The sequence below is a fragment of the Babylonia areolata genome, chromosome 4, assembly GCF_041734735.1.
Source record: "Babylonia areolata isolate BAREFJ2019XMU chromosome 4, ASM4173473v1, whole genome shotgun sequence".
NCBI lineage: Eukaryota > Metazoa > Mollusca > Gastropoda > Neogastropoda > Buccinidae > Babylonia > Babylonia areolata.
In genome coordinates, this window is record NC_134879.1 from 5,480,334 (window position 1) to 5,507,178 (window position 26,845).

Sequence of the window (26,845 nt, forward strand, 5' to 3'; positions counted from 1 at the left end):
CTTTGGCGACCATCCCACTGCCAACTGTCCTGAAGCCTTCTTGGCCAAGAGAGTGGGGATATGACTTGGGCAAGACACTCCACTGTAATGAAAATCTAGCAGCTACCTGCTGTGCTGTTCTGATGGTCAGTCAGACACCACTGACAGTGTTGCAAAAGTTATGATTAGGATTATGTTTCGGCTGTTCGAACCTCATTTTGAAGAAGCTTAAAACTTTTTTTTTTTTTTAATGTAAATCATTTTAATTTGTTCAGAAGATGGGATAGGAACCAAAAACAAAAGAAAATGAACAAACAAAAAACTGATGCATCCAACATTTTCATGTTTCCAGCTTATAAAATCATTGGGTTTATTGGATCTCTAAAGGTTCAAGAAAATTTTGGTTGTCACATTTGTGGGACTCTTTATGCCTAAGGAAATCAGTAAAAAGTTTGGTTTTGTTGAAAGCGTGTGAACGATAACTCAAATGAACTGCTGAAGCATCAAGTCTCAGACGTGTATCAGTGTCTGGATGAAGGACAGGGTTTGTGGTATGGGAGAGATATGGGCGTTGGAGTGTCATTGTTCTGGCGTGTGTGATGGGCATGTTTTGGTCAGTGACTGGACATATCTCCCATCACCTGTGGTAAAGCAGTGTGTGTTGGGTGTGAATGTGAAGGGGTCAGTGAGTGGTAGTGTTAAATGCTTTTTGCTATTTTAGTTCATACAACAAGAGACAAAGATTTCAGTATAAATAGCATCCCTGCATTCCGGAAATTCTGTGCCAGAAATTTCTTTTCTGTCACTCTCTCTGTTTCTGCCTTTTTTCTGTCTTCACTGTTGTCTCCTTTTTCTGCCTTCCCAGGCCATTCCCCTTTCTTTCTTTCTTCAAGCAAGCCTTGACACTTTTTTCTCTTTTCCATAGTCTAGGTCTAGGTAGTGAAATTGTAAACACTGGAATGGGCATTAGCTGTCCATTCTGCAGTGTTATTTGCGTATATGGCCCTTTAATATATTTTTTGTTTGGCTTTGAAGTATTGTTTTTTCTTTTTTGATGATTTTTTGTAATCTGGGGATGATAAATTAAGTGGAATGGCTGGCATCCTCAGCATGGCCTAGTCTTATTTGCCAGAAGGAGCTAAATGGTTGGGATACTGCATCATGAACTGTGTTTTATGGGTTTGTCTTAGTGGGTTTTTTTTATGTAGATGCAACAGTTTTGTGTTGATGCAGTTGAGCATTTTTATGGTTTGACAGTCCTGATACGGCCCTGTGCGGTCGACTGGACTATAAGCAACAAGAAAAAGAATAAGAGACAAAGACATCAACATTTTACATCAGGCCACTGCTTTGCAAATAATGAGAAAAACATGTATATAACTGACTGTTTAATTGGTCTTTTTTACATTATGATTAAATATACAATTGATTGTATTATATTTGTTTTGTTTTGTTGGGTACTCATTGGTGCTCAAAGATATTCATATTTGTTTGGAGATTACAGAACATGGTGACATGGTATATGTGGGTGTGTTCATGATTATAATCTTAATGCACTGTTTTAAGTAGGGTATTTCAAAGTAAAGAAAAATTAAGAAGTGTGCTACAACAATAGAATTAAGGGCTATGTACCAACGAAATGTTGATTTTTTTTTTTTTAAGGGAAAAAAAGGCATAAATGTATCAAACGTACTGGACATTACTAGTCTCTGTGTGTGTCGTTATGTGTTTCTCTCTTTTTTTTCTTCTTTTCTTTTTTAACAACAAAATATATGCTATGGTATTCCATATTTACTAAGTTCCTTTTTTTGCTGCAATATTGCAGTTGTGGTACCAAATTTTTATTTCATTCATATATTCGTTGACAGTACATGTGTACTGCTTGTGTGCAAACAACATTACCAATGACTGTGCCTTAACAAAATGGAGCTATTTTGTATCTTGTATCTTGCCATTTAGATTGATTTTACTAAAGGTTAACAAGAAAACGTCAAAAACCTGCATTCCAAAAACCTTGATTTTAATTTTTATGTTTATAAAATGAATAAATGATTGATTTAAAGATGGTCTTTTATCTCAGATGTGCACATCTGAACATATTTAATCACGCTTTACATATTTACTTATGTACTTATGTAATTGTTTATTTTTTTCTGATTTTTTACAGTTTTTTTGTTTTACATTTCTTAGAAAATATTTATCAGGTCAGAGAGTTTGTGGGGTTTTTTTTTGTTTTGTTTTTTTAATTATTAAAATCTGAATTGTGTCTCTCTCCATTTGCATTCTTTTTTGTTTATTTGCTAGTTTGCTTCATATATTGTATAAATTCAAATATCCTAGGAATGCTTTGCTTGCAACATTTCTTATTCATTACCACCACCACCACCACCACCATTCCCGAACATGTTTTCTCTTCCTTACTATTTCTGTCTCCCAGCAACCAAGTGTGGTTGGCTGGTTTGCTGAAACCACATTAGTGGATAGCCTGTAAATATTGCACTCGCTGTATCTTCCTCGTATTATTTCATTTGGAGGTTACGTTTTGTGTGTTGAGGTCCTTCTGTCTACCTGTTGCTGTATATATTATTTACACGCTTACACACATGTGTGTGTATATATATATATATATATATATATATATATATATGTATGTATGTGTGTGTGTGTGTGTGTGTGTGTGTGTTGGTATAACATTATTTTATCCATGGCACAAAAATTTTACTCTGGCAAGAACAAATTTTACCAGATGTGGAATTTTACTAGATATGACACAATTTACTATCTCGATATACAAGTATATCTCCTTGAGCAATAAAGGCACGTGTTTAACTCAACATGACATATTCCTGTTCATGAGTGTGGAAGTGTATGTGCACCATGTGCTTCAAACATAATGGATGAGAAAGTTAGTGTGTGCAAATGTTCCCATGTTCATGAATGTGTTTGTATATGTGCTTATTCAGTGCATTGTTCAAAACAGTGAAACGACATTTTTAGAGGAACACACACACTTAAAGAAATAAACCTTTGCAGCTATTTCTAAAGTATTACCCTCATTCATCCAGAAAAGCAGCTGAGCTGTGAAGCAACGTGAAACTTTATTCATTTATATTCTGCTGATATGGATACTTATATAGTGTCCATCCGTGGTCGGAGACCAAGCTCTAAGCGTTTTACAAATACAAAGTCGTCATATCATACAATGTGTATCCATAAGAAACATAATACATGGCTTTTTTCTGTCAAAGAGACACTGTACGTGGAAAATAATTACATTCAACAAATTGAAACAAGAGATATGTGTATATATCATTTGTTTGCTTCTTAAGATATATGTACATATCACATATTTGTGAACATGGACATGCAAGACTGTATGGTTTGCACTGGTAAAAGATACATTATCACAAAAATAACCACTGACATGCATCAATGTATGCCTGAAAATGTTACCATGTAACATCTGATTATTGGCTTAATCATGTACCTTCAGCTGAAGTCCAAATGAAATGAATGAATCAAAGCTGTATTTGACACACCACTTCAAATTGAACCTTGTCTCATGAAACTGTTTAAAATGAAATTCGTTTACACATACTATACTTTTTATTTACATGCGCAACAAGTCAGTGCTACTAAACAGCCATGTCATCCACAAATACATGAAACATTACCATGTATAAAACAACCTCATAAAACAATCACCTGAACATGTGACTTAATCATGTGCACAACTGAGCAAGAATTTGAGCCCCAGGTAGACTGGAGTGATAGGTGCAAACAACATGTAACCAACATAAAACTTCAATATTCTGACATGACCATCCACCAGCAGACAAAACTAGGGAATGTGAAAGCTTTCTAAGCTGCCGTGATGAAATGTATCTGTTGGGTGAACATACTTTTACAACTGATTGCGTAAAGGAAAACTGGAGAGTGAGATGTGCAAAAGGCTGTCTCATGGACCATGTTCATTCTCTAAAAGCCAAAGGTCTTTCTTAAGACTTGTCATAAACAGCATGGGCTCAGTAAAGCATATGTTGCTCTGTAAAGAAAACCCTTGTGTCCATCTCAAATCAGTTCAGTTACTATTTCAGTTTCCAGTCAGTTTCAAAGAGGCGTTAAAGTGTGTGGGCAGATCCATATACTATACACATCAGACGTTAAAAAAATGAATGAAAAAACAGTAAGAAAAAGGAGTAGATGCCTGACCTTCATATAAACCCAACACGCTGATCAGGTCTTGAGTGCCTATCCTAGCTGATAGTCATAGGAATCAAAACTGTTGTAGTCACAAAGTAAGGTCTTGCACCACACTCCAGTCAGTTCGTCATAGAAATCAAAATCGTCCTGGTCACAAAGAAAACTCTAGCGTCAATCTCCAATTAATTCAGCTGCTAGTCATAGAAATCAAAATCGTCCTGGTCACAAAGAAAACTCTAGCACCACTCTCCAATCAGTTCAGCTGCTAGTCATAGAAATCAAAATCATCCTTGTCTTCCTCAGCGTCAGGTTTCTTGCTGCTCCCCAGAATGGCTGGCTCCATTTCAGAGTCTGTCTCAAAGTCTGATCCCAGCCTCAGACCTCCTGAAGAATAAAGGAGGAGTGAGTGAATGAATTAAATCTTATAGTTCTAGGAATACGCATTTGATGGCAATCAGATCTGAACAGCATTTAAGCTCTTTAGCCCACCTGAAAATGAGTAAGTGACACTTCAGATCAAGGCTAAAACGCAAGAAGGGGACATTCTGGCCACTGAAAATATCAGCAAGGGACATTATCAATGGTGAGAATGTCCCTGGAGGTCATTTCCTGCGGTCAAACTGTCCTGTGGGGATGTTTCCAGGTGGGGGACAATCTGGGATACTACACTGGGACCCTCAGATTGAAAGTCCAACACTTTGACCACTCAGCTATTGCGCCCGTCAACTCACCTGCCCTTTTCTGGCCTTGGCTGGAACCACCGGTGGAGCCAAACACTGACCTGGAATGCAGCAATACATGTTTCTGTTGATACCGTCCTTTTCCCCCTCTCTCCTACATTCACACAGTGCAAGTTATGAGCTTGACTCCAGAAAGAACCCATGTGAGATACATTGTTGAAAATGAGATGCATTCATTTCTTCTTATTTTACTTTAACCCTTGTGCTGCCAGGAAAATAAGATTTAAGTGAAATCTATTTGCCAGGGTTTTTTCACAAAAAACGGGTATAAATTTTCCAAAAATTCTGTGCTCTTTGTTATTGGAGAAAGACCCATAAAAGTATATATTTTCTGAAAGGGAAATGAATAAAGAATACAAAACACATGATGTTTTCCCATTTTATATATTTTTAGTGACATGCTGTTGTTTTGAAATCAGTGTTTTGTTTTTTGTCACATTTTCAACTTGTTCATTACAAACATTAGTCAGGCAATTTGCACTATCATATTTTCTGGACAAATGGATATCTGCACACACAAAATCATACTAGAACAACCACAATACAAAAAAACTGAAAAAGAAATAGATATATAATGCATTGACTTCTGCAAGTGATAAAATGGATGTGAGGCCACGCCCCCTCAGTCTCCACCCCCCCCTCCTCTTCACCCCTCTCACACGGTCACTTTATCCAGTTCTCATCAGACCGCGTTGGCTGAGTGCCAAGAAAATAGCCCACACTGTGGCCTGCTAAAAATTCGGTGACTTCTGTCGTCTGCTAGAGGTGAAGAGCCGGCATCAGTCACTGATAGTCGTATCTTGGCCACTCTCTTGATTGCTTCCTTTATTTTCTATCAAATCGTCCTATAAATGTTCACCACTGTCTTCTCCTTCGAATTTATGCTTCAATTCTTTCTGAGCATCAGTTAAAGAAAGTAATCTTGGTTGATTTACTTCGCCACAATCGCATGTCTTGAGCACGGAGTCAGTCCGACATTTTGTTGAGAGAGCGAGGAGAGGAGCCAGGCAAAGACTACGACCAGTAACCCAACCAAAACATTCAAATAAAGGACTGCCTTATGACGCAGATGGTGTTTCTAGCTATGAATAGAATCTAGAAAGATTCCCCAAGCTAACGCTACCAGCATTTTTGTCAACGAACTGAATGCAAAGTAGGGAAAAGTCAGAATATTTCGATGACGAGTTATCTCGTCATTGTGGCAGCGAAGCGTACATGCTTTCCATGACGAGTTATCTCGTCATATAGGCAGCCTAGGGGTTAACATCTATTCACATTCTTGTGATTTTAGACAAATGCAAACGAGATGTGTTCATTTCTTCTTATTTTACTTGAACATCCTTTCATATTCTTGTGACATCAGACAAATGCAACTCAGTTCATCTTCATTTGAAATAAATCTCCTCCAGTTTGCATGCTTATAGACTAATTACACACATTTTACAACATCAATGTTGTGTGTTCTTACCTATGTACAGTTAAAATAAAAACAAATATTTATCTTTACTACCTCAGGACTCGTCTCCTCTAATAAAGCAATCTTCACTGAACCAAGACCATGCACTGTATAACCTGACCTTAAGGGTGTTAGCTAACAAGTCATTAAACTCTACACTTTACTGCCTCACTCATCAAGTGAAAGTCAATACAGTACAGTACAATACAATACATCTTTATTACTCCAATTAGAAATTATGTGTACATCCGAAGACACGTCACTCACACAACACACTCACACTCCCCCAGCCCACAGCCAAGTCTGACACACTCATGAGCATGACAAATGCCCCCCAAACCAAATGGCTAAAAAGTAAAACATATTCAGCTGAATAAAGTCATGAAAGTTATAAAACAAAGCAGGTTGACTGATCTCATAGTAAAATAAAATAATGTGTATTTGAAGCAACACACAGAAACACTGTTTCCAAACATAACATGACATACGTTCAACTGTCTTTAGAGCTGAATGCTCAGCTTATATCACAGATTGACATAAATATAGGCCAACAGAACAGCGAAAGCTGTATAATCAATGGTTTCTTCACTTCAATGGGAATTCATACACAGCATAGTCTTTTGTGAAGAACTATGTTTCTAAAACTGGGAGGCAAGATTGCACTGGCTCTTAGTGCTGTAGGGGCAAGTTGGCCATTGGGACCATCCCAATGCCGATTGTCCTAAAACCCTCTTGGCTGAGAGAATGGGGATGTATAGCTTGGGCAAAACACTCCCCACTACAATCAAATTCTAGCCCAGACAGTAGTGACAGCGGCTGCCTGCCTCCTCTGCTGTTCTGGTGGCCTCAGACATGACTGACAATAATTGATACATACTCTACTTTTTACTACCTTATTCATGTGACAATATAACATGACATCAGAGCTGCCTTAGTCATCATGTGACAGTATAACATGACATCAGAGCTGTCTTAGTCATCATGTGACAATATAACATGACATCAGAGCTGCCTTAGTCATCATGTGACAGTATAACATGACATCAGAGCTGTCTTAGTCATCATGTGACAATATAACATGACATCAGAGCTGTCTTAGTCATCATGTGACAATATAACATGACATCAGAGCTGTCTTAGTCATCAAGTGACAGTATAACATGACATCAGAGCTGCCTTAGTTATCAAGTGACAATATAACATGACATCAGAGCTGCCTTAGTCATCATGTGACAGTATAACATGACATCAGGACTCACCTTTGCTCTACTGCAGTGGGCACGTACACGGGGGACTTGGGGCTGGGGCTCTTGGGTTCAGCGTCAGAGGGACTCTCCGGCTCGGACACATGTTGAGGCGCCACAATGGAAGACTGCTGCTTCGGTCTGTCAAGGAAAAAAAAAAAGGCAAAAAATTGACATCAGAAAGCTGTCTGTGCACTTTCTGTTACCTGGGTTTATTGTAAACGGTCAGGCCTCTGCTCCTTTATCTGACAGCAGAAGTGATGTCTGGATCAGTCCATACGCTCTGACACCTTCCCTGAAACTGAAACTGTTCAGCTGTGTCAATTGAGACACCCCCAGAAGACATTTGCTCAAAGGGTTTTTGTATTGTATTTTGTTTTTTTTTCATTTTTGTTACAACAGATTTCTCTCAGTGAAATTTGGGCTGCTCTCCCCAGGGAGAATGCGTAACACTACACTACAGCATTGCCCATTTTCTTGTATTTTTTTCCTGTACGCAGTTTTATTTGTTTTTCCTATCGAAGTGGATTTTTCCACAGAATTTTGCCAGGAACAACCCTTTTGTTGCTGTGGGTTCTTTTACGTGTGCTAAGTGCATGCTGCACACGGGACCTCAGTTTATCGTCTCATCCAAATGACTAGCGTCCAGACCACCACTCAAGGTCTAGTGGACAGGGAGAAAATGTCGGCGGCTGAGCTGTGATTTGAACCAGCACGCTCAGATTCTCTCGCTTCCTAGGCGGACGTGTTACCTCTAGGCCATCACTTCAGTATAGAGCTTTTCAGTACCAAGCACATACTGTCTTGAATGCTCTTCCTCTGGAACTCCGGCACTCACCAACTCTGTCCTCTTTTAAAAGAAAACTGAAAACCCACCTGTTCAAAATGGCCTTTGGATGTGATGAAGCATAGTCCTTTGTCTGTCTACCCCCAACCCTCTACACTCCCCTTGTGTCCCCCCCTCCATTGGGGTATTCCTGTGGTGTGTGTGTTTGTGGGTTGGTGTTTCTGTCACTTCACCACTCCCACCAGCACTCTGTCACTTCACTACTCCCACCAGCACTCTGTCACTTCACTACTCCCACCAGCACTCTGTCACTTCACTTCACTACTCCCACCAGCACTCTGTCACTTCACTACTCCCACCAGCACTCTGTCACTTCACCACTCCCACCAGCACTCTGTCACTTCACTTCACTACTCCCACCAGCACTCTGTTCACTTCACTACTCCCACCAGCAGTCTGTCACTTCACTTCACCACTCCCACCAGCACTCTGTCACTTCACTTCACCACTCCCACCAGCACTCTGTCACTTCACTACTCCCACCAGCACTCTGTTCACTTCACTTCACTACTCTGTTCACTTCACTTCACCACTCCCACCAGCACTCTGTCACTTCACCACTCCCACCAGCACTCTGTCACTTCACTACTCCCACCAGCACTCTGTCACTTCACTTCACTACTCCCACCAGCACTCTGTCACTTCACTTCACTACTCCCACCAGCACTCTGTTCACTTCACTACTCCCACCAGCACTCTGTCACTTCACTACTCCCACCAGCACTCTGTCACTTCACTTCACTACTCCCACCAGCACTCTGTCACTTCACTTCACTACTCCCACCAGCACTCTGTTCACTTCACTACTCCCACCAGCACTCTGTCACTTCACTACTCCCACCAGCACTCTGTCACTTCACTACTCCCACCAGCACTCTGTCACTTCACTACTCCCACCAGCACTCTGTCACTTCACTACTCCCACCAGCACTCTGTCACTTCACTTCACTACTCCCACCAGCACTCTGTCACTTCACTACTCCCACCAGCACTCTGTCACTTCACTTCACTACTCCCACCAGCACTCTGTCACTTCACTACTCCCACCAGCACTCTGTCACTTCACTACTCCCACCAGCACTCTGTCACTTCACTACTCCCACCAGCACTCTGTTCACTTCACTACTCCCACCAGCACTCTGTCACTTCACTACTCCCACCAGCACTCTGTTCACTACTCCCACCAGCACTCTGTCACTTCACTTCACTACTCCCACCAGCACTCTGTCACTTCACTACTCCCACCAGCAGTCTGTTCACTTCACTACTCCCACCAGCACTCTGTCACTTCACTACTCCCACCAGCAGTCTGTTCACTACTCCCACCAGCACTCTGTCACTTCACTACTCCCACCAGCACTCTGTCACTTCACTACTCCCACCAGCACTCTGTCACTTCACTACTCCCACCAGCACTCTGTCACTTCACTACTCCCACCAGCACTCTGTTCACTACTCCCACCAGCACTCTGTCACTTCACTTCACTACTCCCACCAGCACTCTCTCACTTCACTACTCCCACCAGCAGTCTGTTCACTACTCCCACCAGCACTCTGTCACTTAACTACTCCCACCAGCACTCTGTCACTTCACTACTCCCACCAGCAGTCTGTTCACTACTCCCACCAGTACTCTGTCACTTCACTTCACTACTCCCACCAGCACTCTGTCACTTCACTACTCCCACCAGCACTCTGTCACTTCACTACTCCCACCAGTACTCTGTCACTTCACTACTCCCACCAGCACTCTGTCACTTCACTACTCCCACCAGCAGTCTGTTCACTTCACTACTCCCACCAGCACTCTGTTCACTTCACTACTCCCACCAGTACTCTGTCACTTCACTACTCCCACCAGCACTCTGTCACTTCACTACTCCCACCAGCACTCTGTTCACTACTCCTACCAGCACTCTGTCACTTCACTACTCCCACCAGCACTCTGTTCACTACTCCCACCAGCAGTCTGTTCACTACTCCCACCAGTACTCTGTCACTTCACTACTCCCACCAGCACTCTGTCACTTCACTACTCCCACCAGCACTCTGTTCACTACTCCTACCAGCACTCTGTCACTTCACTACTCCCACCAGCACTCTGTCACTTCACTACTCCCACCAGCAGTCTATTCACTACTCCCACCAGCACTCTGTTTACTTCACTACTCCCACCAGCACTCTGTCACTTCACTACTCCCACCAGCACTCTGTCACTTCACCACTCCCACCAGCACTGTCACTTCACTACTCCCACCAGCACTGTCACTTCACTACTCCCACCAGCAGTCTGTTCACTACTCCCACCAGCACTCTGTCACTTCACTACTCCCACCAGCACTCTGTTCACTACTCCCACCAGCACTCTGTCACTTCACTACTCCCACCAGCACTCTGTCACTTCACTACTCCCACCAGCACTGTCACTTCACTACTCCCACCAGCACTGTCACTTCACTACTCCCACCAGCACTCTGTCACTTCACCACTCCCAAAAGCACTCTGTCACTTCACTACTCCCACCAGCACTCTGTTCACTACTCCCACCAGCACTCTGTTCACTACTCCCACCAGCACTCTGTCACTTCACTACTCCCACCAGCACTCTGTCACTTCACTACTCCCACCAGCACTCTGTTCACTACTCCCACCAGCACTCTGTCACTTCACTTCACTACTCCCACCAGCACTACTCTCACCAGCACTCTGTCACTTCACTACTCCCACCAGCACTCTGTTCACTCCTCCCACCAGCACTCTGTCACTTCACTTCTCCCACCAGCACTCTGTCACTTCACTTCTCCCACCAGCACTCTGTCACTTCACCACTCCCACCAGCACTCTGTCACTTCACTACTCCCACCAGCACTCTGTTCACTCCTCCCACCAGCACTGTCACTTCACTACTCCCACCAGCACTCTGTCACTTCACTACTCCCACCAGCACTCTGTCACTTCACTACTCCCACCAGCACTGTCACTTCACTACTCCAACCAGCACTCTGTTCACTACTCCCACCAGCACTCTGTCACTTCACTTCACTACTCCCACCAGCACTCTGTCACTTCACTTCACTACTCCCACCAGCACTCTGTCACTTCACTACTCCCACCAGCACTGTCACTTCACTACTCCCACCAGCACTCTGTCACTTCACTACTCCCACCAGCACTCTGTCACTTCACTTCACTACTCCCACCAGCACTCTGTCACTTCACTACTCCCACCAGCACTCTGTCACTTCACTACTCCCACCAGCACTCTGTCACTTCACTACTCCCACCAGCACTGTCACTTCACTACTCCCACCAGCACTCTGTTCACTACTCCCACCAGCACTCTGTCACTTCACTACTCCCACCAGCACTGTCACTTCACTACTCCCACCAGCACTCTGTTCACTACTCCCACCAGCACTCTGTCACTTCACTTCACTACTCCCACCAGCACTCTGTCACTTCACTTCACTACTCCCACCAGCACTGTCACTTCACTACTCCCACCAGCACTCTGTCACTTCACTACTCCCACCAGCACTCTGTCACTTCACTACTCCCACCAGCAGTCTGTTCACTACTCCCACCAGCACTCTGTTCACTACTCCCACCAGCACTCTGTCACTTCACTACTCCCACCAGCACTCTGTCACTTCACTACTCCCACCAGCAGTCTGTTCACTACTCCCACCAGCACTCTGTTCACTACTCCCACCAGCACTCTGTCACTTCACTACTCCCACCAGCACTCTGTCACTTCACTACTCCCACCAGCAGTCTGTTCACTACTCCCACCAGCACTCTGTTCACTACTCCCACCAGCACTCTGTCACTTCACTTCACTACTCCCACCAGCACTCTGTCACTTCACTTCACTACTCCCACCAGCACTGTCACTTCACTACTCCCACCAGCACTCTGTCACTTCACTACTCCCACCAGCACTCTGTCACTTCACTACTCCCACCAGCACTCTGTCACTTCACTACTCCCACCAGCAGTCTGTTCACTACTCCCACCAGCACTCTGTCAATTCACTACTCCCACCAGCACTCTGTCACTTCACTACTCCCACCAGCACTCTGTCACTTCACTACTCCCACCAGCACTGTCACTTCACTACTCCAACCAGCACTCTGTTCACTACTCCCACCAGCACTCTGTCACTTCACTTCACTACTCCCACCAGCACTCTGTCACTTCACTTCACTACTCCCACCAGCACTCTGTCACTTCACTACTCCCACCAGCACTCTGTCACTTCACTACTCCCACCAGCACTCTGTCACTTCACTACTCCCACCAGCACTCTGTCACTTCACTTATCTCTGGTACGTAACATTTGCATTAAACAGTGGTGATCTTAGAACCCAGCATTAAACTAAAAACTGAAAGTGGACATCACTGTTTGCTTTTAACTTAATTTATCAAGTATTTTTTCCACATCTTCGTCATTTGTGGGCTGCAACTCCCATGTTCACTCCTGTGTACACGAGTGGACTTTTACGTGTTTAACCGTTTTGTACCCTCCACCATGAAGGCATCCATACTCCGCTTTCAGGGGTGTGCATGTTGGGTATGTTCTTGTTTCCATATCCCACCGAACGCTGACATGGATTACAGGATCTTTGACATGTGTATTTGATTTTCTGCTTGTGTATACACACGAAGGGGGTTCAGGCACAAGCAGAAAAATCTCCACCCTTTACCCATCAGGCGCCATTACTGAGAGTCGAACCCTGGACCATCAGATTGAATTCCAACGCTTTAACCACTCGGCTATTGCGCCCATCATTTTTTCCACATAAATTTGAAGAAAACTGAAGAAAAAAAACACACCCTCTCTGATGCATATGCATATATTAAAAATGAAAGAGAAAAAGAAATATCCAGGACAAGAAAAAACAACCACACCCAAACTATGAATAAACATAAAAAAGCTTGACATTTTCATACTCAAGGGTGAAACTGGCCATTGTTAAATGATGCATGGAAAAAGAGTGTTTATTCACACATTAGGAAAAAAGAGGAAACCGGTGGACACAACCAGTAAATGCTGCATGTTTTGATGGGTGGTGTAACAAACTGTGGAATGTTCTTATTGGAACTGTTGAACTGTAAACTGTTTTGAGCTAAATTTATTTGGTTAGGCACCATATGTTACATGTCTGTCTGAGTGTGCATGTGTACATGCCTGAAATCTGATTGAATGACACAGGAAATGAATGATGAGTGCCCAGTGGCAGCCGTCAATCAGCTCTACCCAGGCAGGCAGCCAAATGACCCCGTGTTTGTAAAGCGCTTAGAGCTTGGTCTCCGACCGAGGAGAGGCACTATGTAAGTATCCAAATCAATCAATCAAAACCATATCAATAAACATATTATCATCATCATCATTGTCATCATCATCATCATTATTACTATTATTATCATTATTATAATGTTATCATCAGCATTATCATCATTGTTATGATTATCACTGTTATTATCAAATCCAGTGCAGGGTAGCACCATACTTACGGAGCAGATTTTGGGGACAGAACGTTGGCAAACTCTTTCTCCACATCATCATCTGTGTCGTCAGAAGTCACTGGCGCCTTCTGCATACTGCGAGAAAGTGTTCCAGACAGCATCTGCTTGTATGCTGAGGTTTCTGAAAGCAAGACATGTAAAACATCAGTTTGGTGTATGACCAAAGACAGACACTACATCAGCATCAATGATAATATATCATGAAAAACATCAGTGAGCAGCGCTTCTATTGTACGTAAAATGGTTTGTTGCTTTCTCCTGAAATAACCCTAAGTCTTCAAGGAAGCTGGATTGACACAAGTTCAGCACAAGCGGATCACACTAATGTGTGTGTGTAATCAAACATCATTTCTGATCATTCATGATTGTTACTTACTAGCTGTTGGGAAACAGAAACAGCGACTCATGTCATGGAAATGGAACTGTCTATTTATTCTATTACCCTCAGAAATTAAAATCCGTTCATTCAGATTCATTCTCTCTCTCTCCGTCTTTGTTTTTTCTCTCTTTTTATCTTATTTCTATTTTTGTTTTCAAATTTCAGTTTCTTTTCCCTTTTGAGGACTCAATAAAAAATAGAACTGTTTGTTTATTCTATGACCCTAAGGGGATAAAAATGATTAATTCAGATTCTTTCTCTCTCTCTGTCTCTCTATTTCATAGATATCCCAATCAATTTCTCTCAAGTCTGCTTCTGGGCATGTGAAAAAGAAAACATTGTAAGGAATTTGTCAATAAACTTGAACAAGACATTACATCTCACATGTGTTATGACTTCATAATTTAATTCAATTACTGTGCTTATTTGTGAAATCGTACCCCCATCCTGAGGCGCAATGGCCATCATATGAATCAAACATCAATCTCTCTCTCTCTATAACTTGGCTTACCATTGAGAGGAACAGCAGGCTCTTTGGGCACACTCTGGTCAAAGAAGCTGGACTCCTCATCGCTGAAAGGCTTGTCCACCAGACTGCCAAACTTCAGAGGGGGTACTGCACCAACACAGACACTCACACTACCACATGGACTCTCAGAATGAAAAAAAAACACACATACAAATCAGCATGTTCACTGTTGCAACTCAAGTTGAGGAAGAAAAAGAAGAAGAGGAGGATGTGTTGGAGGACGCTGCAGAGTAGACATACATTTAAAAAAAAAATACCATACTGTAATTAAAAAAAAAAATCAAAAAAAAAATCAAAGTTGACTGTCAGATCTGACGGGGTTTTTGTTTGTTTGTTTGTTTTTTGTGAATACAAAACAACATGGAAACAAAAATCCGTTTGCAACTTTATTCTGTGTAGAATGCAGGGAAAATAACTATGTGCAACAAACGAAGATGATTATATTCTTAATAATTTTTCATAATTACCTACTATCGAAAACTGGAAGAGTTTGTTCCCCTGGCACAGGATCTCACAGGCTATTAGGTCTGCGCGACCTGGGGGTAAGTATGAGTGTTCCTGTGCATTAGTTTGTTCCCATGGCATGGGATTTCACAGGTTATTAGTGCTGGGTAACCTGGGGGTAAGTATGAGTGTTCTTGTGCATTCACCACAAAGACTGGGGTTTGAGATTGGTAACAAATAGAAAACATTCAATGGAGACTAAAATGAATTTATGTTCAGACATACAAAAATTGAAATCAAACAGTTAAATAATCAATGTTGATTTTATGGCTTCTTTTAGCTCTTTATACAAATACAGACAGACAAAAGTCACATCAGCTCAAATACAGTTAGGCCCTAGTGTGCCCTTTCAACGAACATTTCACACTTTTCCTGTGTGACTTCTGTGAAAGACAAGAACCTCAATACTAAGGAACAAACACAGCAAGTAGAAATACAACTTACATACAGATAACAACACTACCAAAAGTTCAGCACTTTAACTCTTTCATCACCAAGTTTCTGTGTGAAAAAAAACAACACTTTCCAGTACCAAATATTTCAGGCTCAAAGCTCAGCTACAAGCTTCAGCTCAAGTGGAAACATCATAACGGTTTTGTTCACTTTAAACTAGAACAGGAGCCAAATTTTAGTAATTGCTCTGTTGCACAGGGAAACTGGCTGCATCTGTCAAGCTTTTTACAGTGTGAAAAATGGTCCTTTTAACATGACCTCTTGATGTCGACTAAGGTCGCGAATGCCGGTGCACTGTCTAGCTGACGTAAGTCACCCATGGTGGTGAAAAAGTTAACAAGAGCAAATCGGTAGGCCAAGTTTGACATGGTACAGTATATGACACAAAACACTCCTGATTTTCTTCTGTGGCAGTTTCACCGACAACAAAAAATCCCTGTTCAAATGCTGAAAATTCTCCTACCTCTGCCATCTTCCATCAGACTGTTGGAGTTGCCAAGGTGACTGGCGGGGCGCCGTGGTGATGCGATGCTTGAAGCATCTGTGGCATCATCCCCTTCCAGTAAGTTCACCATCAGTGCAAATGCCTGTCACAGTCACAGGCAAGCATCTGCTGTCAGAAGGTGTGCACTGGGTGTCATATTGTTTTTTTCTTTAACCAGTATCTGTGTATGCTTGTATTTGTGTGTGTGTGTGTGTGTGTGTGTGTGTGTGTGTGTGTGTGTGTGTGTGTGTGTGTGTTTGAGAGAGAGAGAGAGAGAGAGGGAGAGAGAGAGTGTATGAACAAGCAAAATGGGAACAACTGGGTATGCAAAACACCTGGACATAGAGTCAAACTCTCAAAGAGGCCACTGAGGGTGGCATGTGGCACAATCAAAGAACAGACAAAAACAACAACTTCTTCTTCTTCCGCGTTCCCAAGGTCATGCTGTCAGATGGTCCATCCGGTCTGCAGTGCCAAGTCCGCCGTCCTCTGCAGTGCAGCAGGTGGTCCCCAGAGCTTCTTGTGGAGTTCCACCTCACAGGGCCAGGTTTTCCTTTCCTCAGTGCACCAAGAGTTGGGCAGAACTGTAGCAAATGTTCTGGTGTCTGTGAACCCATGCCGCATGGGCATTCATCAGTTAAGGACACCAAACAAACAAACGAGATGAATGAGAGACGTGCTCCCTCTCACCTTGTCCTGGTAGGGGGAGCGGTCAGCCACCAGGCAGGGCACAAACACGGCAGCGATCTCCTTCACCTCCAGAACGCTGGCCTCCATCAGGTGGTTGAAGTGAGCAAAGACTGCCGTCCACAGCTTCTGTGCCTCCCCTGTCAGGCTGCTCCTGTGCGACACACAACACAATGTGGAACTCAGGTGAAAGGTTCACTCTCACTGCCATAGGCGACTTTTGTCGACATCGACAGGTCATGTTGATACAACCATTTTTCACACTGTAACAAAGCTTGACAGCTGCAGCCAGTTCTATCACCCCCCTCGCCCCACCCAACAGAGCAATGGCAATTACTATCATATGCTCCCTGACCCTGTTTGAAGGGGAACAAATCTATTGTGTTGTTTCGACATGAACTGAAGCCTGTGACTGAGAGCATTGTTTCTAGAATACCTGGCACTGGTGAGCGTTTTTCACACAGAAACTTGGTGGTGAAAAGAGTTAAAGGTACCGTTGTCTTTTATGGCAATCGGTGCAGTGAATTCACATCTGCTGTGTCTTGGGCACAGTATAGAAAGAAAGGGCTCAATTGTCTCCTTCAACCATACTAACCTTCCCCATCCAAAGTAAGGTACCCATACGCAGCCAGGGTAGAGCAGGGTAAAATTAGAGCAGAGTTTTAATATTCCACAACAACTTTTTCCCGTACCGAATGTTATCAGCAGAAATGCTAATGCTAAAACACACACACACACACACACACACACACACTCACAGAGATATTATAATATTCCCAACAACTTTTTTGTCCCCGTACCGAATGTTATCAGCAGTAATGCTTCCCCAGGGCTGTGTGAGCAGCTGCTCCCCTAGGAGGCACTCTTCGGGGAGGTTCCGCACCACGTGGGACATCTGCTCCAGGACCAGGTGACTGGCTGTGGTTCCAGACAACCCTTGCAGGGCCCCACCTGCATTGGCACGCCTGTGAGGGGAAGCATTCTGATGTTAAAGTCTCTGTGCCATAAAGCTGTGATGGAGAGGTCTTGTCTCCAGAAACACAACCATGTTAAAACACACACACACACACACAATGCCAAAACACACACATACACACACACACACACACACACACACGCTCAAACATAAACACACACTGGATTCTACTGTTAATTCACAATTAAAAAAAACATTCAAATGTATGCTTGCTTCCATACAAAAACCAGAGCACATGACCCTATGACTGTCAAAAAACATCACATAGTTTCCTGTTGCCTGTCAATATAAAGTTATCTTCTTCTTCTTCTTCTTCTTCTGCGTTCGTGGGCTGCAACTCCCACGTTCACTCGTATGCACACGAGTGGGATTTTACGTATATGACCGTTTTTACCCCGCCATGTAGTCAGCCGTATTCCGCTTTCGGGGGTGTGCATGCTGGGTATGTTCCTGTTTCCATAACCCACTGAACGCTGACATGGATTACAGGATCTTTAACGTGCGTATTTGATCTTCTGCTTGCACATACACACGAAGGGGGTTCAGGCACTAGCAGGTCTGCACATATGTTGACCTGGGAAATCGTAAAAATCTCCACCCTTAACCCACCAGGCGCCATCACCGTGATTCGAACCCGGGACCCTCAGATCGAAAGTCCAACGCTTTAACCACTCGGCTATTGAGCCCGTCTATAAAGTTATCAAAATGGAAACATTTTAAAAAGCTTGACATTCACTTTTTCTTTGGCGTTCAAATTAACACATTTCCCATCTTTTCTTCTTTCTTTCTTTCTTTTTTAATGATGTTGAGACGCATATTTCAACAGCATGAGATGATGTCTACCTTTAGCTGGACGAAAAAGAAAACAGTATTTGAATGAATATTGATGTCCTGCTACCATTACTAATGACTGCCCATCATACCACCTAGACAGGGAACTCATGGTGTTTACAATAAAAGTTATTTACACACACACACACACAAACACACACGTGTAGATATATAAATATACATGTATACACACACATGCATTTAAGTTTGACATACCATGCAAAAACAAGTGCATGCAATCACAAAAATCCACAGATACACATGCACACCCTCTCCCCCCCCCCCCCCCCCAACCCCCCTCCAGCACCGGTTCAATAACGCAAGTTAGTCAATAAGATGAAAAGAAGAGTGCAAGACAAAGAGGTGTGTTTTGAGAGACTTTTGAGACACATGGAATTGTACACTTACTGAATGAGGTCAATTTTTTCTTCTGGGTTCAGAATTGGAGACCCATAATATTCAACACCTTGTTTCCCGCTGTTCAGATCGGCTTCAATGTGATGCAGAAGACGGATGAGTCCGTCCACCGTCAGCTCAGGCAACAAAGAACTGGGAAAAAAAACCACACACACGCAAAAATGATTACATATCTTTCTGCACAGATGTGCACTCAACAAACAAACATACACACACACGCACACACACACACACATACACACACACACACACACACACACACATGGACACACACACACACACACATTGACATTCACACAGCTACTGACAATACAACACTTTCTTCAGTGAGGTTGATACTTTTCAATGCACATTATTAGCACATCTTGCAAGCTGAAAATTACTGTGCAGTCAGATCAGTTTAAGACAGAGCAAGAGCAACACCCAGCATTTTCTGACTAATTCAACCAGTAAACAGTTGTTGCACACGCATGCAGCCATGCACACAAAGGTCTAGTTAAGTATGCAAAATCAGCACGGCTGAAAACTTACAGTACTTAACTCACTCCGGACGATGGAATGCTATAGCATTCCTGACGTAAGGTAGCGTTCTGGACGACGGAACGCTATAGCAGTTTCGACAATTAAAATTTTTTCCACATTTTCCTCATGGGGTAGCATAACAATCGCAGCTACACCAGGTATTGCGAACATGTCAAGGGTCAAATGGAAAGTTTCTTCATGAGATTTTGTAACAACACACTCCACAGCGAGCCAGCGAGTTCAGGACCCCACATGGCAAGCTAATCTGCATACGTATCGAAAATGGTGTTGTAGGCGATACAAGTCGAAAATTTTGGAGCAAACTAGATCACGACAGCGGCTTTTATGGCTGCTGAAGTGATTGAAATGCTTCAGACTGAAGGTTTCGACATTGACGAGGATGATGAAGACGTTGAATAGAGTATCTGCAGTGAAGAAATCAACCAGCAAGAAGGTATTGATAGTGACTCAGCTTCTGAGAGCACTGAAGAGGGAGGGGGGTCAGGAGAGGGGTCAGTGGGTCAAGTACAGTGAGTTTCATTCAGTTACTGTATGTTTTGTATTTTTTGTGATTTTTTTTGCCTAACCCTAACAAATGGGTCGTCTGTAGGAAAAAGCAAGGGAGAGAACTATTCGTCAGGAGTGAGTTGAAGTAAAAACAACAACACAAACCACAAGTGACAGAAGACAGTTTTACGCACCCTGAGCTGCGTAAGGACCGCATGCTGTCTTGGCGAGAGTGTACTCGCTCTTCTCGTAGAGAGGGGCGCTTGACAGGAGAGGCGTCGCCCCCACTCATAGGGAGATCATTGTCGGAGCCAAAGTCACTGTCATCACCTTCCATGGGGCTCCTATGGTCTCCCTGACCTGCATAGTCACTGGTGTTTCAGTTTCAGTTTCTCAAGGTGTCACTGCGTACAGAGGCTATACCACATCTGCTATGCAGGCCTTGAGTGCATGTACATATATATCTGTGTACCTATCAGAGTGGATTTATGCTAAAGAATTTTGCCAGAGGACAACTTTCTCATTGCCATCAGTTCTTTTTCGGTTTATCGTCCCATCTGAATAACTAGACACCCAGTTTGACTTTCCAACCCTGGGAGAAAGGGCGAGTGTGGGATTCGAACCAACACCCTCACGGACTCTCTGTATTGGCAGATGAGCATCCTAACCATTCTGCCACCTTCTTTCTGTTACAGAACACCATACAAATGTGTTTCCACACAAAGGATGAAACCTTTCATTGTGGACAAATGTTTGTGTCTGAATCTCTAGTGGTGGACAGATGTATGAATGCCAATTTTTGGTTGTGGGCAGAAACTTGGAAATGAAGCTATGTGGATGAAAAAAACGTGCCTAAATGATTTGTGATTTTGAACAGAAATGTGTATTAGAATCACATGCTATAGCTTTATCTCCAGTTCTAGATAGACATGTGAATCAGGATTTAAAAATTTTTTTTAGAACCATCAAAAATCCACTAAAAGACAAATATTTATAATTCTAGTTTAAAACAATTTAATGTATAACTCTTTGGTTATGGATAAGAATGAGTACTATGTTGTTCAATTTCTGGTTCAGAAAAGAGAAGTACATCAGTGTATAGTGAATATTTCTGAATCTGCTATTCTGGATTGAAGTAGCAGTATATGTCTGCTGCTCTTGAAGCAGACTGTCATGCATTATGGTAATTGAAAAAATAAGGTTAAATTATGACGTCTAAGCTAGAGATTTTCAAAAATGCACACAAAAAAACCCAACAACAATCTACGCAATTCCTTTGTTTAACATTTAAAATATCAACTTTTTTTTTTTAAATCAAAAAAGAAATCAGTGACAAGATAGTGGAAACTTTAAAAACAAGGTGGGGAATGGAGGTAAACAAAACGTACAGCTTTTGAACCTGCCTATTTGTTTCACCCCTTTTTCTGCAGGTAATACTGCTTACAGTCAGCCTTAATGCTGATCAAAGCCCTTTTATATAGGGTGCACAAGACACCCCATATAACAAGCAAAAGATTTCTTTTTTCTCCCACACTGGTTAACTAGTTAACTATGATATCATAAGCAACATAAGATATCACCAGAGCATAACAACACTGGATACTTTCCAAATTACTTGACTTCAACTACAAATCTCTAGCATTACTCCTCTCCATACATGTTGTACATGTACCTACCTGCATGAACTGGTGCAGCCGCACTCTTGTTAGAGAACTGGCTGATGTTGACATATTCGGACTTGGGCGACTCGAGCCGGGCATTATGCTGAACCTCTGACGGCTTTGTGGATGATGGAAGTTGCTGCTGTTGTGGCTGCCCTGTTGCCCTGACGGAAACAGCCTCTCTCGGCGTGGCCGGGGTTTTTCTTGCGGTGATGTCGCTGACGTTGCCTACTCTGACAGGGGAGGACACGCGCTGCACGCTGACATTCTGTACTGGCTGCGACATGGGCGCCCGCGCCCCTGAGCTGTCATCCCCGGCGCTGCTCTCGTCACGAGACAGTCGAGCCATCCACTGCTGGGACTGCTTGGGCTGCTGCTGCTGCTGATGTTGCTGCTGGGTTTGTTGTTGTTGTTGCTGGTGGTGGTGGTGGTGGTGGCGGTGATACTGGTCTTCCTGCTGAGGCTGACTGAAGGAGCCTTCTTTTTCAGCCTCTGTCCATTCTTGGGAGCGCTGAACGCCTGCTGTGTTGCCTCCACTTTGTCTGTTCTGCTGGTCCTGTATGGGCTGGGAAATAAAACAAATAATACTAATAGCAATAATGATAATAATCATAATGGGCATATATAATGCACTCTATCTCCTCAGTGCAGGCGCCAAGAGCGCTAACAATTAACATCAATACGGGAGGAAAATGGCTACAAACAATTTCACCACAGTGCACTATAATCTAGACTTATGAACAGGACAAATCAAATAAGCATTAGCTGTATCACTTCTTTTTTTCTTTTTTCTTAAAATCTGAATTATAGATTTATTCCAATAAGATTCTTTCCATGTACTTTTCATTTTACTAAATACAAAAACATAAGTACGTGTATACCTAAATATCATCCATATTTTCAAGAAAGTTTCTTTCACAATCTGTTGAGTGATCAGGTATCAGGAACAGTCATAAGTACATAAACACATATACCTGTTGTTCCATTGATTAATATATAAATTCGTTTGTTGCTGTCATTCCTTTAAGAGGAAAACAAAATAATTGCATGTCAAGGCGGGTAAGAAAAGAACAACAACAAAAATCTAAGAACAAAAGATTGATACTTTCTAGATTCATTCGATCCACTATCAGTTCTTCTATAATTTAAGTTCTATGCCATTTATTTTTTTATTTTTTTATTTCCTCTTTTGATTTTTGCAAGTAACTTTATTTTCAATTTTTTCTTTTCTACAACGTCATGTCAACTAGCAAAAGCAGACACCCATCTGAGTTCTCTCTGTCTCACCTGTTGTGTTTCTCCCCTCATTTTTTGTTCCACTGTTCTCGTCCATTGTGGGTACGTGCGGGCTATGTAGTCAGCATACTGTTGCTAGAAAAAGAAAAGAAAAAAGCACATTTATTATATATGTAATATCTATAATTATTATCATTATTATTATTATCAGCATTTATGCCTCATCATGAAAATAAGCCCAAGTGTTTACAAATAGAACACATATATAAATATCAAAAAGGAAAAATTGAACACAAGATATCAGTATTGAAAACTATTCATCCACCCCCCCACCCCCCCAACCTCCACACACCCCCAACCCTCCCCCCCCCCTTCCACAACCTCCCCGCACCCCCCCCCCCTTCTCACACACACACACACACACACAATACACACAAGCACATGCGCATGCACACACACACACACAATTCATAGCACACAACTGTAAATAGTACACACTCCAAAATACTATTAACAAATTCTGAAACTATCAAAACTCACAAATAGTCATTTTAGTTCATACTGAAAACAGATGAGCTCTTGAGAATTAATCAGGAAGGTAAAAGGTGTGTATTCAGACTGGATTTGAAAGATTGCAGTGACAGGCGCAATAGCCGAGTGGTTAAAGCGTTGGACTTTCAATCTGATGGTCCCGGGTTTGAATCACGGTGACGGCATCTGGTGGGTAAAGGTGGAGATTTTTACGATCTCCCAGGTCAACACATGTGCAGACCTGCTAATGCCTGAACCCCCTTTGTGTGTATGTGCAAGCAGAAGATCAAATACGCACGTTAAAGATCCTGTAATCCATGTCAGCGTTTGGTGGGTTATGGAAACAAGAACATACCCAGCATGCACACCCCTGAAAGCGGAGTGTGCATACGAGTGAACGTGGGGGTTGCAGCCCATGAACGAAGAAGAAGAAGAAGAAAGATTGCAGCGAAGATGAGTGACGGAGAGGCTGAGGAAGTTGATTCCAAAGAAAGGGGGCTTGGTATGAAATACTGCTTTGGCCATACGTTTTGATTCGAGCAGGGGGGATCCTGAGTAAAATCAACTGACATTTCAATGTGTCTTGATAGATGCTGTCATTTATAAGAAACACAGCTCAAAGACAGTAAACGGCCCCGGGAAATGAAAGTATGTACATAACCCTTTGTCAATATATGTGTGTACATGCATGTGTGCACAGACACTGCATGTGTAGTGTGTGTGTGTGTGTGTGTGTGTGTGTGTGTGTGTGTGTGTGTGTGTGTGTGTGTGTGTGTGTGTGTGTGTGTGTGTGTTGTTTTTTTAATTTTTAATTTTTTGTTTTTAAGGAAGGAAGGAATAGAGAGAGAAAGATAAGAGAAGTAAGCAAGAACAAAGAAAAAAAACAAAACAAAAAAAAAAACCACCCAAAGAGCACAAACATTCAAAGCCATACAAAACAGTGATGAATATACCTTCAGAAAGTTTAAACGTTGTGTCCGAGCAGACATGGAAGCAAGATGGGAATCAATTCTCTCGAATTCACGCATCAACATTGCATTTCTTTGCTGAGCACGCTTCTCATCTGCACAGATTTTCTTCCAGTATGTATGCAGTTTGGTAGCTTTCAGCTGTGAACTGCAACAAAGAAATGTTTTGTGCTTGTTAGCATAAATCACATTAATTCATTGACATGCATATAAACAAGAACTAAGAGTATGGTGCAGACTGTGATAGCCATTTAATGCCAAATCAATTCAAGTTATATGCTCAAGTACCCACTTTATCTATTTCCAAAACCATTATTGTTAATCATTTCTGCTGCTGTTGTTGTTCACATGTATCTATTCAAAATCAAATTTGAACATTTTTTGTTGATATATATATATATATATATATATATATATATATATATATATATATATATATAAGCATCTTAATGCTGAGAAAAAATCACAAGGGAAATACAGGAAAATGTCAATGCTTTTACATTTAAATACAGAACTTTGTTATTTTTCTTTTCGATATTACAATAATCATAGGAGTAGACAAATTTGGTTCTTATGATTCAGATCACATACAATAATAGACATATTTTGATTCCAGCATCTCATAACAGCACATTTATATCTTTAAGAATTACAGAGTTTCTGAAGAGATTTGCACAAATGGCAGTGAAACATACATAATCTAAAAACTCTTTCAGACCTGTTTTGATCAGACTGCATCAGCAGTTTGAACTGTTTTTCCAACTGCATCCTTTCCCTCTCGCTGCAAACAAATAAAAGTATATTGCTTGAGCTCACTGTGACTACAATAGTATGATATGGCATAAATGCATTCCAAAATTCACTGACTAAATCTAAAAAAAACATTTAAAGTATTTTCTGAAGCTGTTATGAGTAAAAAGTTGAGCAAAGTCACTCCAGAATCAAGACCAAATGATACCTTTATCAAATCATCCCACAAAAAAGGTTGTAACCTGTTTTGTCCCCACACTACTATCACTACTACTAAGTTTATCTATATAGCACCTAATCCAATGATTTTGCTCCAAGTATTTTACAGTATGACAGTTCCAGTTTTAGAGCAGCATCCATCAAAACATGCATGTTGGTTCAACTAAGTGACCAAACTATGATGTGTGTGTGTGTGTGTGTGTGTGTGTGTGTGTGTGTGTGTGTGTGCGTGTGTGTGTTGCATGCTAGCTGAGTTGTTTCAACTTTTGAAAGATCTTCTTTGTAATACATTTCTTGATGTTCTGCTTAAATCATAAAATTTAATACATATTCATTTAAGTTTTAATTTGCAAAAGATATAAAAATATGAAGCTATTATGTCAATACAGATCCATTACATGTAAAATTCATTAACTGTATACAAAAATAGTATAAAAAAACAACAACCATAGAATCTCAATGATCAGTCTATAATAGTGTCAATGTGAAAAAAAATGTAAAGTTGCACATATGTATGAAAACAGTATCAAAAACGAGTATAAAATGTAAGTAGATGAAAATGAATGATTGAATCTGATGTCTGAGCGAAATCTGAAACGAAACAGACCTTTGTAATTATCTGAAGATTCTCATTGTTAAACTCGGGACTGAAATTTTGATTTAACTACTAAAATATACACAAATCCTCTTTACTGCAGATTGTACAATAATTATCATGTTTGATAAAACTGCAAAGGAATTATAATAAAGTGCAGCCCCAAGATGAAATAATATAACAATGGATGCGTGATAGGCCTGAAATGCGTCAACTGCTACTGTGCTGTCTGAACATGCACAACATTCATACAGAAAAAAAAAAAAAACATCAACAAATTACGTACTAAAGGATCCACACATAAAATGAACAGCTAATCAACAGCACGGAAACTGGAAATAGGTTTCTCATGTGGAGTACCTTTGGGACACTTGATCTTGCAAATCTTTTTGCCGTTGATAAAATTCAACATTTGGAGTCGCCATTTTGACGCTATCGCAGAATCTAAGCAGTTCCCTCCCTTCGATCTCCTATCTATCTACTGGTACACATCTCCAACTTCATTAACTGATACTGAATGCATCTACAAAGGTCTTTGATACTTATTTGTGAGTATATCCGTACCATGACTAGTACTTGTGTATGTGTGTGTTTACTT

General features: G+C 41.7%; 1 protein-coding gene across 1 annotated transcript; it reads right to left on the bottom strand.

Annotated features, from left to right (window-relative positions):
• Nucleotides 1–214: 214 nt before the first annotated feature.
• Nucleotides 215–26,690, bottom strand: LOC143280800 (uncharacterized). The gene is made up of 15 exons (XM_076585486.1): nt 26,608–26,690; nt 25,402–25,464; nt 24,669–24,831; nt 23,236–23,319; nt 21,964–22,513; nt 20,482–20,647; nt 19,250–19,390; nt 17,835–17,999; nt 17,038–17,188; nt 16,327–16,450; nt 14,889–14,993; nt 13,987–14,119; nt 7,638–7,763; nt 4,914–4,963; nt 215–4,566 (listed from the first exon to the last, which is right to left on the bottom strand). Exons 1-15 carry the CDS (start codon nt 26,670–26,672, stop codon nt 4,448–4,450), a joined length of 2,205 nt encoding a protein of 734 aa, XP_076441601.1. The 5' UTR covers nt 26,673–26,690; the 3' UTR covers nt 215–4,447.
• Between the last annotated feature and the right edge of the window lie 155 nt (nt 26,691–26,845).

What these genes read in the sequence shown, in the direction of transcription:
- LOC143280800 (XM_076585486.1), bottom strand. Translation starts at nt 26,672, where the DNA reads ATGGCGACTCCAAATGTTGAATTTTATCAACGGCAAAAAGATTTGCAA. An exon ending in AACGTTTAAACTTTCTGAAG is followed by an intron (nt 23,320 to 24,668) that starts GTATATTCATCA and finishes TTCTTTTTCTAG; the next exon opens with CAACAGTATGCTGACTACAT. An exon ending in GGCTGCACCAGTTCATGCAG is followed by an intron (nt 20,648 to 21,963) that starts GTAGGTACATGT and finishes GTGACTATGCAG; the next exon opens with GTCAGGGAGACCATAGGAGC.